The 14,024-nt window shown below is 42.5% G+C and overlaps 1 protein-coding gene across 1 annotated transcript in view; it reads left to right on the top strand.

Moving 5' to 3' along the window:
- The window catches only part of LOC117353425 (cytochrome P450 2D15-like), an 83,352-nt gene that overhangs the window by 17,205 nt on the left and 52,123 nt on the right, over positions 1-14,024 (top strand). The window contains exons 3-4 of the mRNA XM_033929343.1: positions 4,388-4,540; positions 11,252-11,412. Of these exons, the coding sequence (XP_033785234.1) occupies positions 4,388-4,540; positions 11,252-11,412 (314 nt within the window). The remainder of the gene's footprint in view (positions 1-4,387; positions 4,541-11,251; positions 11,413-14,024) is intronic.

Below are 14,024 nucleotides of genomic sequence, written 5' to 3'. Positions count from 1 at the left end.
CCCTATAGGAGGTCATCTCCATCATTTATATCACCAATGGACAACAATTACATCCGACCTCTGGGTGCTCACCATCATCAAAGAAGAATACTCTCTTCATTTTAGTCAGGTTCCACCGGAACTTCCTCCAAGAGAGTATCCTTCCAATCCATCCCAGACTGCCCTTCTTCTTCAGGAAGCTCAAGCTCTGCTTCATCTCCATGCCATTGAGCCAGTTCCGTTGGAACAGCGGAACAGGGGGTTTTACTCCCGTTGCTTCCTTGTTCCGAAGAAGATGGGCGATCTGCGGCCCATTCTGGATCTCAGGGCCCTCAACCAATTTTTGGTCAAAGAAAAATTTTGAATGTTGTCCCTGGCATGCCTTTATCCCGTTCTCAAGCAGAACGACTGGTTTTGCTCTCTGGATCTCAAGGAGGCCTACACTCATATTCCCATCCATCCTGCCTCCCGTCAATATCTCAGATTTCGGGTGGGGAATCTGCATTATCAATACAGAGTGCTGCCCTTCGGCCTCGCTTCATCTCCCAGAGTGTTCACCAATGCCTGGTAGTGGTAGCAGCAGCTCTAAGGAACCATGGTCTTCAGGTATTTCCCTACCTCGACGACTGATTCTTCAAAGATTCAACATCTCAGGGGGTTATTGTAGTGACCCAACGGACTGCCTGGTTCCTACAAAGTTTGGGATTCGAAATCAACTTTCCCAAATCCCAGCTTCAGCCCTCACAGAATCTACAATTCATCGGAGCTGTTCTGGATACTATCCAACTCAGAGCATTCCTTCCACAACAACGTCTAGAAGCTCTTCTTCAACTCTGTCAAACAGTGTCTTCCCGCTCTTCCATCTCAGCAAGACACATGATGGTACTCCTAGGTCACATGGCCTCCACAGTACACGTGACTCCTTTTGCCAGACTTCACCTCAGAATTCCTCAGTGGACCCTGGCATTTCAATGGACGCAGGGTTGCGATCCGCTTTCTAGACACATACTAGTCACTCCTTCATTGAAGCAGTCTCTCCATTGGTGGATGCTCTCTTACAATCTATCCAGAGGCTTGCTGTTTAAAATGCCCCCCCCATCAGAAGGTCCTCACGACAGATTCTTTGACCTACGCTTGGGGCGCTTATCTCGATGGTCTCCATACTCAAGGCCACTGGACCAATACGAATCGTCAGTGTCATATCAATCTGTTGGAACTCAGAGCAATCCTCAAGGCTCTTCATGCTTTTCAACATCTTCTTCATGACCAGGTAGTCCTCATTTGGACGGACAACCAAGTCGCCATGTATTATGTCAACAAACAGGGAGAGACAGGATCTTCCTCCCTTTGTCAAGAAGCTCTGAAGGTTTGGGATTGGGCAATCCGCCACAACACCTTCCTCAAAGCTGTCTACATACAAGGGGCAAAGAATTGCTTGATGGACAACTTGAGTTGTCTTCTGCAACCTCACGAATGGGCACTCCATTCCTCACCTCTTCATCACATTTTTTCACAATGGGGAACGCCTCAGATAGACCTCTTTGCAGCTCTCCACAACTACAAACTGCCTCAGTTCTGCTCCAGGATATACTCTCCTCACCGCTTCGAGGCAGATGCTTTTCTTCTGGAATGGACGAATCTGTTCCTCTATGCATTCCCTCCATTCCCTCTCATTCTCAAGACTCTGGTCAAGTTGAAGAACGATCATGCCACCATGATTGTGATTGCTCTTCGATGGCCGAGACAACCTTGGTACTCCCTTCTACTTCAACTCAGCAGCAGAGAGCCTTACCTTCTACCAGTTTTTCCATCTCTGTTTACACAGAGTCAGGGATCTCTGCTTCATCCCAACCTGCAGTCTCTACACCTGACAGCTTGGTACCTCTCAACATGACTCCTCTTCAGTTCTCTCAACCTGTAAGAGACATTTTAGAGGCTTCTCAGAAACCTACCACTCAACAATGCTATCACCAAAAATGGACTACATTTTCTACCTGGTGTTTTTCTCATGATAAGGAGCCTCAACTTTCCTCTTTATCTTCTGTTTTGGATTATCTTTTGCACTTATCCATTTCTGGCCTCAAGTCTACATCAATCCGAGTCCATCTAAGTGCAATTGCTGCTTTCCATCAGCCTATTGATGGGAAATCCCTCTCTGATCATCCGGTGGTTTCCAGATTCATGAAAGGACTTTTCAGTGTCAAATCTCCTCTCAAACCGCCTCCTGTGGTTTGGGACCTCAATGTTGTTCTTGCTCAATTGATGAAGCCTCCTTTTGAACCAATTGACAAGGCTCATCTGAAGTATCTGGCTTGGAAAATGGTGTTTCTCATTGCCCTCACTTCTGTTTGAAAGGTCAGTGAGCTGCAAGCTTTAGTTGCTGATCCACCTTTTACTGTCTCCATCATTACAAGGTGGTTCTCCGTACTCATCCTAAATTCCTACCTAAAGTGGTTTCAGGATTTCATCTCAACCAATCCATTGTTATTCCAGTGTTTTTTCCTAAGCCTCATTCTCATCCTGGAGAATCAGCTCTTCATACTCTGGACTGTAAACGTGCTTTGGCCTTCTATTTGGAATGTACCAAACCACACAGACTGCTCCTCAACTTTTTGTCTCCTTCAATCCAAACAAGTTGGGACATCCCATCTCTAAGCATACCATCTCCAATTGGAAGACTGCTTATATCTCATTCTGCTATGCCCGGGCTGGATTACCCCTACACAGTAAAGTCACAGCCCATAATGTCAGAGCAATGGCAGCTTCAGTAGCTTTCCTCAGATCTACGCCTATTGAGGAAATTTGCAAGGCTGCTACTTGGTCCTCGGTTCATACTTTCACTTCTCACTATTGTCTGGATGTTTTTTCCAGACGGGATGGCCAGTTTGGCCAGACAGTATTACAAAATTTATTCTCCTAAATTGCCAACACTCCCACCATCCCATTCTGGTTAGCTTGGAGGTCACCCATATGTGAGAATAGGCTGCCTGCTTGTTCTGGGATAAAGCACAGTTACTTATCGTAACAGGGACAGCAGGCAGCCATTCTCACAACCCACCCACCTCCCCTGGTTGGCTTCTCTGCTAGCTATCTGAACTGAGGAGATGCGCCCTATGCTGGGCGGGAAGGCACTCGCACATGCGCAGTGTGGGTGACTCGAAACTTCTAGTTTCTTCAAGCAAGTTTGCTTGTGGGGCTTCCGCATCCGGGCTCCGTCGGTGACATCACCCATATGTGAGAATAGCTGCCTGCTGTCCCTGGATAACACCTGTTATGGTAAGTAACTATGCTTTTTGGGACATTCTGACTTGGACATCCCTTCGAAAATCCCCTCTACCTTATGAATGGTAAAGAGGGTACACAGGGCGTGAATGGTACCTTGGGCGCTCGAAGGCTAATCTGCCCAGAGACATAGTAATTTGTTTGACCTCATTTAAGGTGAAGGAAGATAAATTGCAAGCGGCTAGGAGGCACGGCAATTATAAATGGAACGGTATGCCTGTCGCAGTGTACCAAGTCTTTGCAGCAGTCACTTTGAGGAAGAAGAGAGAGCCTAGGGTAGGGTTACCATATGGCTCCAGAAAAAGGAGGACAGATTCAGACATCCAGGTTTTACTTCCATTGTTTTCAATGGAAATGAAGTCCAGATATCTCTATCTGTCCTCCTTACTTCCATTGCTTTTAGTAGAAGTAAAACCTGGATGTTGTAATCCATCCTTCTTTTCCTGGAGCCATATGGTAACCCTAGCCTAGGGAGGAGTTTGCAAGGCACAAAATTCACAAGTTAATATTTGCAAATGAGTCTATGTCTAAAAAACAGAGGACCTGCAGCTTTGAGCCAGATGTAATAATGTGCATTAAAATAAAACATTATTGCACACCTCTGTGTAATAAGCCCTTAGTGCAGACATGGGCAACTCTGGTCCTCAAGATCCGGAATCCAATCGGGTTTTCAGGATTTCCTCAATGAATATGCATGAGATCTATTTGCATGTACTGCTTTCAGTGCATATTCATTGGGGAAATCCTGAAAACCCAATTGGATTCCGGCCCTCAGGAACAGAGTTGCCCATGTCTTCCCTAGTGCATGTTATTACATTGGGCCATCTAAGAGGTTACACCAGGGGTGTCCAATGTCGGTCCTCGAGGGCCGCAATCCAGTCAGGTTTTCAGGATTTCCCCAATGAATATGCATTGAAAACAGTGCATGCAAATAGATCTCATGCATATTCATTGGGGAAATCCAGAAAACCCGACTGGATTGCGGCCCTCAAGGACCGACATTGGACACCCCTGGGTTACACGTTGCTTCTAGGGTAGTGCACCCATTAAAATTAAGAGCTACCAGTTCATCTCAAAACTGCTGAGTTTGTGAAAATCCCTCACTTTTTGTGTTTGAATTATTTAGGGCTTGTTTTGGCTAGATACGGCCGTGCTTGGAAAGATCTGAGGAGGTTCTCACTTTCTACCTTGCGAAACTTTGGAATGGGAAAAAAGTCCCTGGAAGAGAGAATAATTGAGGAAGCTGGTTTTCTTAATTCTGCATTTGAGTCTGAAGAAAGTAAGTTTAATAGAGAAAACTTTACTGCACTCAAAAGATATTGAACAAGAAACAACCCCTGAAGAAGTTAGGAGGCTGATAAAGCTTTCAGTGAAAAAGCCAAGGTCTGGGACTGGTTTTCCTAAGTGTTGAACTAAGTTTTCTCTTTAATAAAATGCTGAATTATGTTTAGCTGCAGACCTAACTTATCTCATGTGCTAGCCTGCCTGCACTGGGTGTTTTAGCTTGGGCATTCTAGCTTCTTATGGCTATCTCAGCATACGATATTGTATTCCGCCCTCCTGGACATGTAACAGAAAGACTGCAGGGCTTAGATAAGTGACTTGCTAGTGTGAGCTTAGGACCAATGATTGTTAAGAAAAGTAACACATGAAAAGTTTTTTCTAGAATTCAGTTGTATAGCCAGAAGAATGTATAAATATCTCTGAAGCTTCCTGGTGTCGGGACTTCATACCAAGTTGAGAAATATGAGACAGAGATTTTGTATTTTATGAAGATTAATGGAAAGGCCTTACGATATTATTTTCAATGTTTTGGAATCTAAATAGTGCCCTCCGCTGCCTCTGGGCTACAGTTAGGGACTGACATGCTTCCCTAGGTGAGAAAAATAATTTAATAATGTTTAATATTTACAATAATTTTAAGAGTAAGATAAAACTTCATGGTCCAGACAGGACAATTCCCAGATTTTGGTGGTGTTCCATATTGTCCCTGATCAGGTTACATTTCTTGCATCTTAGCATGATACAATGTATTTTGCTGCTATAGCTGCTTTATCTTCTTTTTCCCCTAGAATTATACAGAGCTTTTCCTGCTCATTATGTTATAAGTCTTTGATTTGCTCTGTCAGCTTTGGGAAATGTGCATCTCTTATATGCATCTCTGAGGTTGATATTAAAAATATCTAGGTAACTTTGGGTATTACCAGCCTGGAATTTGGTCTTTTTAAATTCCCATGGCTGACAAAATTTATATGGTTACACAAAAACAGTATAGTCTGTTCGCGTTACTTTCACGTTCCCAATTCGCAATTTCACTTATCTGCTTTTGCATGAATTGTGACCACTATTCACCATTTATGCCATGTGTTCTAGACCTCCGACCTCCGACCTCCGACCTTAGAAAAAAAGCTTTTTCCTTTCTCTTTCACTCTTAGTGTTGGCTTTGTTTCCAGAAACAGCCACCAAACGTCAAGAGAGAGTTAGAAGCATAAGAAAGTGAGGGCCAGATTCTCTAATAGTGCCAGTAAACTCTGATGGGCCGCTGTTGCTGCTGTAAATGTAATGATTTCAAAAAGACGAGTCATTCTCGAAGAACCGCACATACAAACAAGGTTTGCAGAGGTTCACGGAGGGTTGACAAATTTACATGAGATAAGTCGCTGGTGATGGCGATCAGCACATGTGCAGAATAGTCCGTGGAAAAAGGCGTAAATGTGTGCATGTGCCAGGAAAAGCTGTGCCATGGGCACACATATCGTGGGGATGCCATATTGGAATGCAATATATTCACATGTCAACAAGAAAATTGACCCTGGTCCCTCCGCAAGGGGTAATATCAAAGAAATAAAAAAAATCGTGGAGAGTCGATGTCCAAGATGAGGTCTTTATTCAAACAAATAAATAATCCTCATAAAAATGTCTAGGGCCTGAACCTCTGGGAAACATCTGGACCCAACACGGTCCATGCTTTGACAATGTAGTCTTCTTCAGAGGTCCCTATGTAGTCCTAAATGCAGGCATGTGGATTAAATGATGAAAGTAAAGCCGTAACGCTGTGGAAATACACTCGATCGTTGCAGGTGCTTGGAGAACTACCAGCAAATGCTACATTGTTGTGTCAATCATAGGCATGCCAGCACTGTGAATTGAGGGGAAGGGAGTGGAGCCATGAAACTTACAAGCTATTCTACACTTCGACACTTTTTGTTTCATTGAAACAAAAAGTGTCAAAAAAAAGTGCAGAATAACTTGTAAGTTTCATGGCTCCATGTCAATCTCTTCTTAGTTGGGCTGAGGACTTTTCAGCAGCTCCTTGTATTTATTTTTCAGCATTGCTGTGAGCAATTTTATTTTTGTTACTATAATTCTAATGGTGCGAAAACCATGTTGCATTGTATTGGTTGATGAGCAGATTAATTGCTTACTAAGGTTGTGCAATACCGTACATTTCTTTATTTTCTAGCACTGTTCTGTGCAATTATTTTAAAATTTTTTTAGATCTATAAGCAATATTGCAAATTTAAAAAAATTTGTTTGCAATATTCTAAATGTTCTACTATGTTTTTTGTCAAATGCTGTCCCATACAGGACCAAACCCTATTTTCCCTATAGGATCCATTATTCACTTTACGTGGTTTTGAGATACAAAATGTTCTGTCATAGGCAGAGCATTTTGTCTTTCACAATTTTGTGGTTTGCAAACTTTTCTGGGAACCATACTAACATGAATAATGAGAACGGACTGTATTTTGCATTTGATTATTTGTAGCATTGTTTGTAATTTGTTTTTAATGTACGTTTTTATTATACTCTGTTTTTATATTATGTAAAACCGCTTTGAATTTTTAAAAAGGTGGTATATTACATTTTTAATAAACCTGAAACCTATTTTGAACAATCTAGAGCAGGGGTGTCCAAAAGGTCGATCGTAAGGGCACGCAAGTCGATCGAGGAGCCCATCCTGGGCTCCGTGATAGACTCGCATTGCCTTTGCGTTCTCCCCGTTCCCTGATGCTGTAACAGGCCAGATTGCAGAAGCGCCGGGCACACCAGCCTTCCCCCCTCCACCTGATGTCAATTCTGATGTCAGAGAGGAAGTTCCAGGCCAGCCAATCGCTGCCTGGCTGGCCCGGAACTTCCTCTCCGACATCAGAATTGACATTGGGGGGAAGGCTGCTGGCCTGTTACAGTGTCGGGAAACAGGGAGAACTCGGTGGCAATGGCAGCTTGGGGGGCCTGTTCCCAGACGACAGCGACGGTGGTGGCGGCTTGGGGAGAAAGAAAGATAGGGACAGAAAGAAAGACGGACAGGGAGACAGAAAGAAAGAAAGAAAGAAAGAAAGGGGAGGGGGCAGGGAGAGAGGAAGAAAAAGTTGGACAGTCAGAAGAAGAAAGTCAACTAGAGTCTCATGAAATCACCAGACAACAAAGGTAGAAAAAATTATTTCATTTTTAATTTAGTGATCAAAATGTGTCCGTTTTGAGAATTTATATCTGCTGTCTATATTTTGCACTATGGCCGCCTTTTATTAAACCGCAATAGCGGATTTTAGTGCAGGGAGCCTATGAGCGTCACGAGCAGCACGGGGCATTCAGCACAGCTTCCTGCGCTAAAAACCGCTATCAAGGTTTAGTAAAAAGGGAGGGGGGTATATTGTCTATTTTTGTATGGTTGTTACTGAGGTGACGCTGCATATTTTAAAGTCATCTGCCTTGATCTATTTGACCCCCCCCCCCCCGAATATAAATGATAATTAACTTTTTCTCTGTGTACAGTGTGCTTTGTGTCGGGGTTTTTTTTATTATTTTATTGTTGGTAGATCATTTTGACTTGGTCATTTTAAAAGTAGCTCGCAAGCAAAAAAAGTGTGGGCACCCCTGATCTATAGGTAAGCCTTTAGTTGTGGCCAGATAATGCTGAATACCAATGGTATCTAGCTACACTTCCCACCCCCCATTTTACAAAACCACAAAAGCGATTTTTAGTGCAGGCCGGTGCGCTGAATGTTTTGCACTGCTCCCGATGCTCATAGGAACTCTATGGGCTCCTTTTACTAAGGTGTGCTAGCATGCGCTAACCCCACGCTACACGGCTAGAACTAATGCCAGCTCAATGCTGGCGTTAGTGTCTAGCGTGTGCGGCATTGTAGCACGTGCTATTCCGCACGTTAAAGCCCTAACGCACCTTAGTAAAAGGAGCCCTATGAGCGTTGGAACAGAGCAGAGCATTCGGCACGCTGGCTGGCATTAAAACCAGTTTTGTAAAAGGGGGGGGGGTTAATTAGATAAGTCAAACTTCCAAAATAGCTATGCTGAAGTTATCCAGATAAGTTTATATAAATAACTTTAAATAGTTATATTCAATAAGTCAAACTGATCTAGTTAAAACCACTGAATGTCCATAGATACGTATGTAGAAGTGATATGCTAGGTCAATGGTCTTCACTAATTTTTAAGTCGGGGCCACTTTGGATCCAAATGAGCTGAAGGAGAGCCACTAGATATCTTCCCATGCATGGCTGTGACACTGCTGATTAGTGTGTGTCAATGATATCTGCCCCACCAGTCCGCCTTCAAAACTTTTTTTTTTTTTAGGGAATCCTCAATGAGGTAGGCATTTTAAAATGCATTCTCTTCATCTACTGAGAAATGCCTTGTTCTTCAAGCAACACAAGAAACTCCAAAAAAGTATTGCCAAAGAAACTTCAAAAGAGACCAACAATAAGGCAAAAATGGTCCAAAGGTTCACAGTTCACTATTTTTTATGGTGGTTGTGTTGCTTTTGATTTAAAGCACACTAAGGTACCCGATGATGGTGTGTAGGTGGGGGCTTGGTTACCTCTACCCTGTTGTGTGAAGTGTTGGAGGATTTCTCCCGTCACTGACCCCTCACACTGAGGGTACCTAATTCTATTAAATTCATTAAATATATTGATGTTATTCAATCACAGAGTCGTTTTCGGCATTGCTGAACTACTCTCGGAACCTTTGGACCATTTTTGCCTTATTGTTGTTCTTCAAGCAGGCAAATGTTTCTCCCATGAGCTTGGGTAGAGAGGCAAAGAGTAGCAGATGAAGAGCCAGAATGATTAAGGCTGCCACAGAGGACTTCAAGGGATGCCTTTGGCCCCCAGGCCTTGCACTGAAGAACACTGGTATTATGTCACAAGTTATTCTTCAGTTTGATGGTAGTGGGAGTTCCAGATCCAGAGCCCAGAAAAATTCCAAAAGAAGGCAAATACATGCAAATTCTGAGAGTTGTAGTCCTTGAAAATCATGAACTGACAGGAAGTGAACTCGCTGAGGCAGGCAATCTGGAAGATATAATAATCATCATCTTTATTCTTGCATACCGCCCAACCATGAGTTCCAGGCAGTTCACAACCAAGAAGGCCTGTACAATCAGTGAAACATACATGTAAACAGGGATACAACAATAATCATGTTACAAACTTATTAAACAAGTTTTTTCAACAACTTTCTGAAAGCATAATATGATTGAGCTTGTGGAATCAGAATACGAAGGGCTCAGAGCACAAGAAAAGGTAATTAAATACCTGGGGCCAATTAAGCAGCTTGCTGAACAGAAGAAAAGTTCAGACAGTTTTCAAAGAAGACAAGAGGAAGAGAAGGAAATAGAGCCCAGGAAAGGCAATGCTTTCAAACCATAGGACAAGTTCAGGAGGGCACTGCAGAATGAAAAATGCTGGCTTAGTTGTTGACCCAGAAATAAAGCAGAAATCTGAAAGCTGTTAACAAAAGAACTGTCAGGGTTTTGGAGCTGTGACAAAAGAGCACTGTGTGAAAGGTTCTGTTTAAGAGCCAATGGGAAACATTCAGCTGGTGTTTAAAGTGCCTGGCCCCACATAGCCAGCCTAGCTGTTAGGAGTAGCTGCAATGCTTTCGAAATAGAACAGATGTGTCTGTCGTTCTTTCTTTCTTTCTGTCTCTCTCTCTCCTTGGCCGCTTTCTGTCTGTCTGTCTTTTTTTCTTTCTCTCTCTCTCCTTGGACGCTGTCTTTCTTTCTTTCTTTCTTTCTGTCTGTCTGTCTCTCTAGCCCCCCTGTCTGTCTGTCATTCTTTCTTTCTCTCTCTCTCCTTAGACGCTGTCTGTCTGGTTTTTATCTTTGTCTCTCTCTCCTTGGCTGCTGGCTGTCTGGCTGTATTTCTTTCTGTCTGTCTCTCTGGCCCCCTGTCTCTCTCTCTCCTTGGCTACTGGTTGTCTATCTGTCTTTCTTTCTTTCTCTCTCTCTCTCTCCTTGGCCGCTGTCTGTATGTCTTTTTTTCTTTCTCTCTCTCTCTTTGGACACTGTCTGTCTGTCTTTCTTTATTTCTTTCTGTCTGTCTCTCTGGCCCTCTGTCTCTCTGTCTCTCTCCCTGGCCCCCTGTCTGTCTTTCTTTCTGTCTCTCTCCCTGGCTCCCTACCTGCCTGTAGAAAAGCCTAATTGTTGTTGGCAAAAGGATTTCTTTCAAAATTCTATTTATGCAGCATCAATCAACTGCTCACAATGCCAGTTATTTTCCTATAAAAGCACCATGGATCACAAGTTGTTTCTTAAAAGTTGGTTTTCATGCTAAAGGGCTTTAAAAAAACATTAGGGACTTTCTTCATTATAAGTGATAGTATTCTTGAAGGGTGGAGTAAAGCTTTTGCCTGCACAAGATTACAAGTTTAAAAGATATCATGAACGTACACTGTCATATTAGGCTGCTCTCTGGGAAAAAGATTTTAAGCAACTATTCTCTGCATCTATTTCATACTTTGATTTCAGAAGGCATTTAAAGACTTATTCTCTAGATTTCTGAGTAATTAATTTTTTTAAGAGTTTCATTTCGTAAACCGCATAGACCCTTCCGGTTATGCAGTCTATAAGTTGATTTTTATGTTATGTTATAAGAATGGCCCAAGATGTTCTGCTTGTCTTCTCAGTACTTACTCAACAAATGTTACACCTTAAGCCATTATCTTTTAATTTGTTCTGTGTCCTCAGGTCAACCTTTTGATCCACATTTTATTATAAACAATGCAGTTAGTAATGTGATTTGCTCTATCACATTCGGTAATCGCTTTGAGTACAATGATAAGAGATTCCAGAAACTGCTCCATATGTTTGAAGAGAGCATGAAACTAGCAACAGGATTCTTACCACAGGTAGGCTGTAACTGCTACTGTCATAAGGTAAAACTGTAGAATTAGAATAAAGCCAAAGATAATTGATTAGCCAATAGAAATAGCTGTTAAATTGACCAACATGAGAAAGCAATCGGATTATCCAATAACAAAAATATTCAATTGATCCAAAAAGACGTTTTATTGGATGATAGGACTACCCATTTGAAAAAGCTCCTCATGTTTTCTTTTGCCTGTCTCTTTCCTCCTGGGCATAATTTATGAAGGTATTTCTCTTTTTTTTGTATCTACTAAAGCAATGTTTCTCAACTCGGTCCTGGAGTACCCCCTTGCCAGTCAAGTTTTCAAGATATCCACAATGAATATGCATGAAAGACATGTGCATATCATGGAGGCAGTGTATGCAAATCAAGTTTATGCAAATTCAATGTGGACATCCTGAAAACCTGACTGGCAAAGAAGTACTCCAGGACTGAGTTGAGAAACACTGTACTAAAGATGCCTTTTGAATATTAGATACCATAGAGCAGGGGTGTCAAAGTCCCTCCTCAAGGGCCACAATCCAGTCGGGTTTTCAGGATTTCCCCAATGAATATGCAAGAGATCTATTAGCATATCATGAAAGCAGTGCAGGCAAATAGATCTCATGCATATTCATTGGGGAAATCCTGAAAACCCGACTGGATTGCGGTCCTCGAGAAGGGACTTTGACATCCCTGCCATAGAGGTATGTCTGTAAAGGACATGAACATGTAGAACATCATTTTACAAGTTCAAGTGGGCTCGTATATGCATGTACAAAATAGGCAGACAGGCGCCTGAGAGCTAATTTTTGACAGGATGCTTAGAAAAATGCCCCAAAATGTACTTATCTTGTGCCTATCTTATAAAGAGGAATTTAGGAGGAAAAAAAATTATATTTATGGCAAAACAAAACAAAACAGAAAAGTGAGGTAAGGCAGTAGACCTCCAGACAACGGTGAAGTCAACCAGCCAAACAGTCTTTATTCACAAAGGGAATTAATAAGAAGGACTCGATACGGCTGTGTTGTGGCAAGGAAGCCGGCATCAGGAGTAATTGTGAACCTTATAAATTCTAGGCAAATAGTCTATGATAGGTCAGTTGATATGAAATGGAGTAAAGAATATTATGTAGGAATTCTCTCCATTTATTCAAGGAGAGATATCGATGGTATAATCATAGGTCCTTATTCAGAAATAGCCTTAAAAAAAAACCAATGTAGTCCTTTTTTTTTTTAAATTCAGTATATAATTCACAGCAAATGTCACAATTTCACAATCTGCTTGCAAAAACACCAAAATGGGCTCACAAACATGCCAACATGATTGTGTTTCGAGCTACACAGTTGCTCTGCATTAGGGCTCTTTGTTCAGCTCTGATCCAAAATCATTTTTCTGGGTCATTTGTACCTAGTATTGACTTGTATTTGGTCTGTATTTTATAAAGGCAATATAAGCACCTATGCATACAGCCATAACATCAATCTGGGCAAATGATATGGAGGTCTGGGATAAGCTGGAGGACTTAGAAAATAGAACTTGGCATTGTAATTCGTGTCTTCGGTTTGTCCCTGAAGATGAGAAATATTAAATATGTGCAAAAGGTGGCCACAGACATATGTGGGGCTTTGTTGAAAGAAGAATGTGGAGAGCTCACTGGCACGCTAAAAGTTGGAATCGAACTTGCACACAGGGCATTGGGGTGTCCAAAGGCAAATCTACCCAGAGACATTGTAATTTGCTTGACCTCATTTAAGGTGAAGGAAGAGATACTGCAAGTGGCTAGGAAGCACAGCAATTATAAATGGAATGGTAAGCTTGTTACTGTGTACCAAAACTTGACAGCAGCCACTTTGAGGAAGAAGAGAGAGCTTCAAGGGTGACTAAATACCTGTTGTAAGATGGACATACAGTAAATATCATTGGCAATAGCCCTTTGCATTAGTGACGATGATTGTCACAGTCACCAGGCAGGTAAAAATACCTATGGAAGTCTAGGAATCTTTGATTGCACTCATAGCAGAAAATCTGTTGGAGGAGGCCCGGAGGAATGAACATACAGTAGCAGATGGAGAGCGGCCTGCAACAAGGGAGAGAGTACACAATGATCATAAGAAATATAGGCCTGCGACAAGCAGAGGCGCCAGTTTGCAGACTTAAATGGAGTTGGACTTAGATGTACAGGATGGACAAACTGCAAAATAATAGCAGATATTTGAGAGACTGCATAACTTCATCTAGTGTGGCAGTGGATGTGGATGAGTGAGAGCAATAAATTGGGGGGGGGGAGAATGAGTGTTAAGGAGGAGTGAATGGGGGGTTCAAGAGTGAGTGGGTTGTATGGAAGGTGTTTTGTAAGAAGATGGTACCCAGGATAGCCTTGCCAAATGGGTGGGATTTTCTCCTGTTGTGGCCTCCAACCAAAAAGGGTTGGAAAGCTATTGATGGGTAGGAGGGGGGTGATGGGAGGGGGGAGAGAGAGAGGTTGGGTGGATGGGGAGGGGGAGGTCTGGCTGATGGGTGTTACATGTAGAGCAGCTCTGTTAGAGTTGTTCTATATGTTAGAGGCATTTGAAAGCTAGGTAGGGGGATGCCGCTGGAGGCTGGGGCAA

This window comes from Geotrypetes seraphini, chromosome 2 (genome assembly GCF_902459505.1).
Source record: "Geotrypetes seraphini chromosome 2, aGeoSer1.1, whole genome shotgun sequence".
In the NCBI taxonomy this organism is placed as follows: Eukaryota; Metazoa; Chordata; class Amphibia; order Gymnophiona; family Dermophiidae; genus Geotrypetes; species Geotrypetes seraphini.
This window is presented reverse-complemented; position numbering and strand designations above follow the sequence as displayed.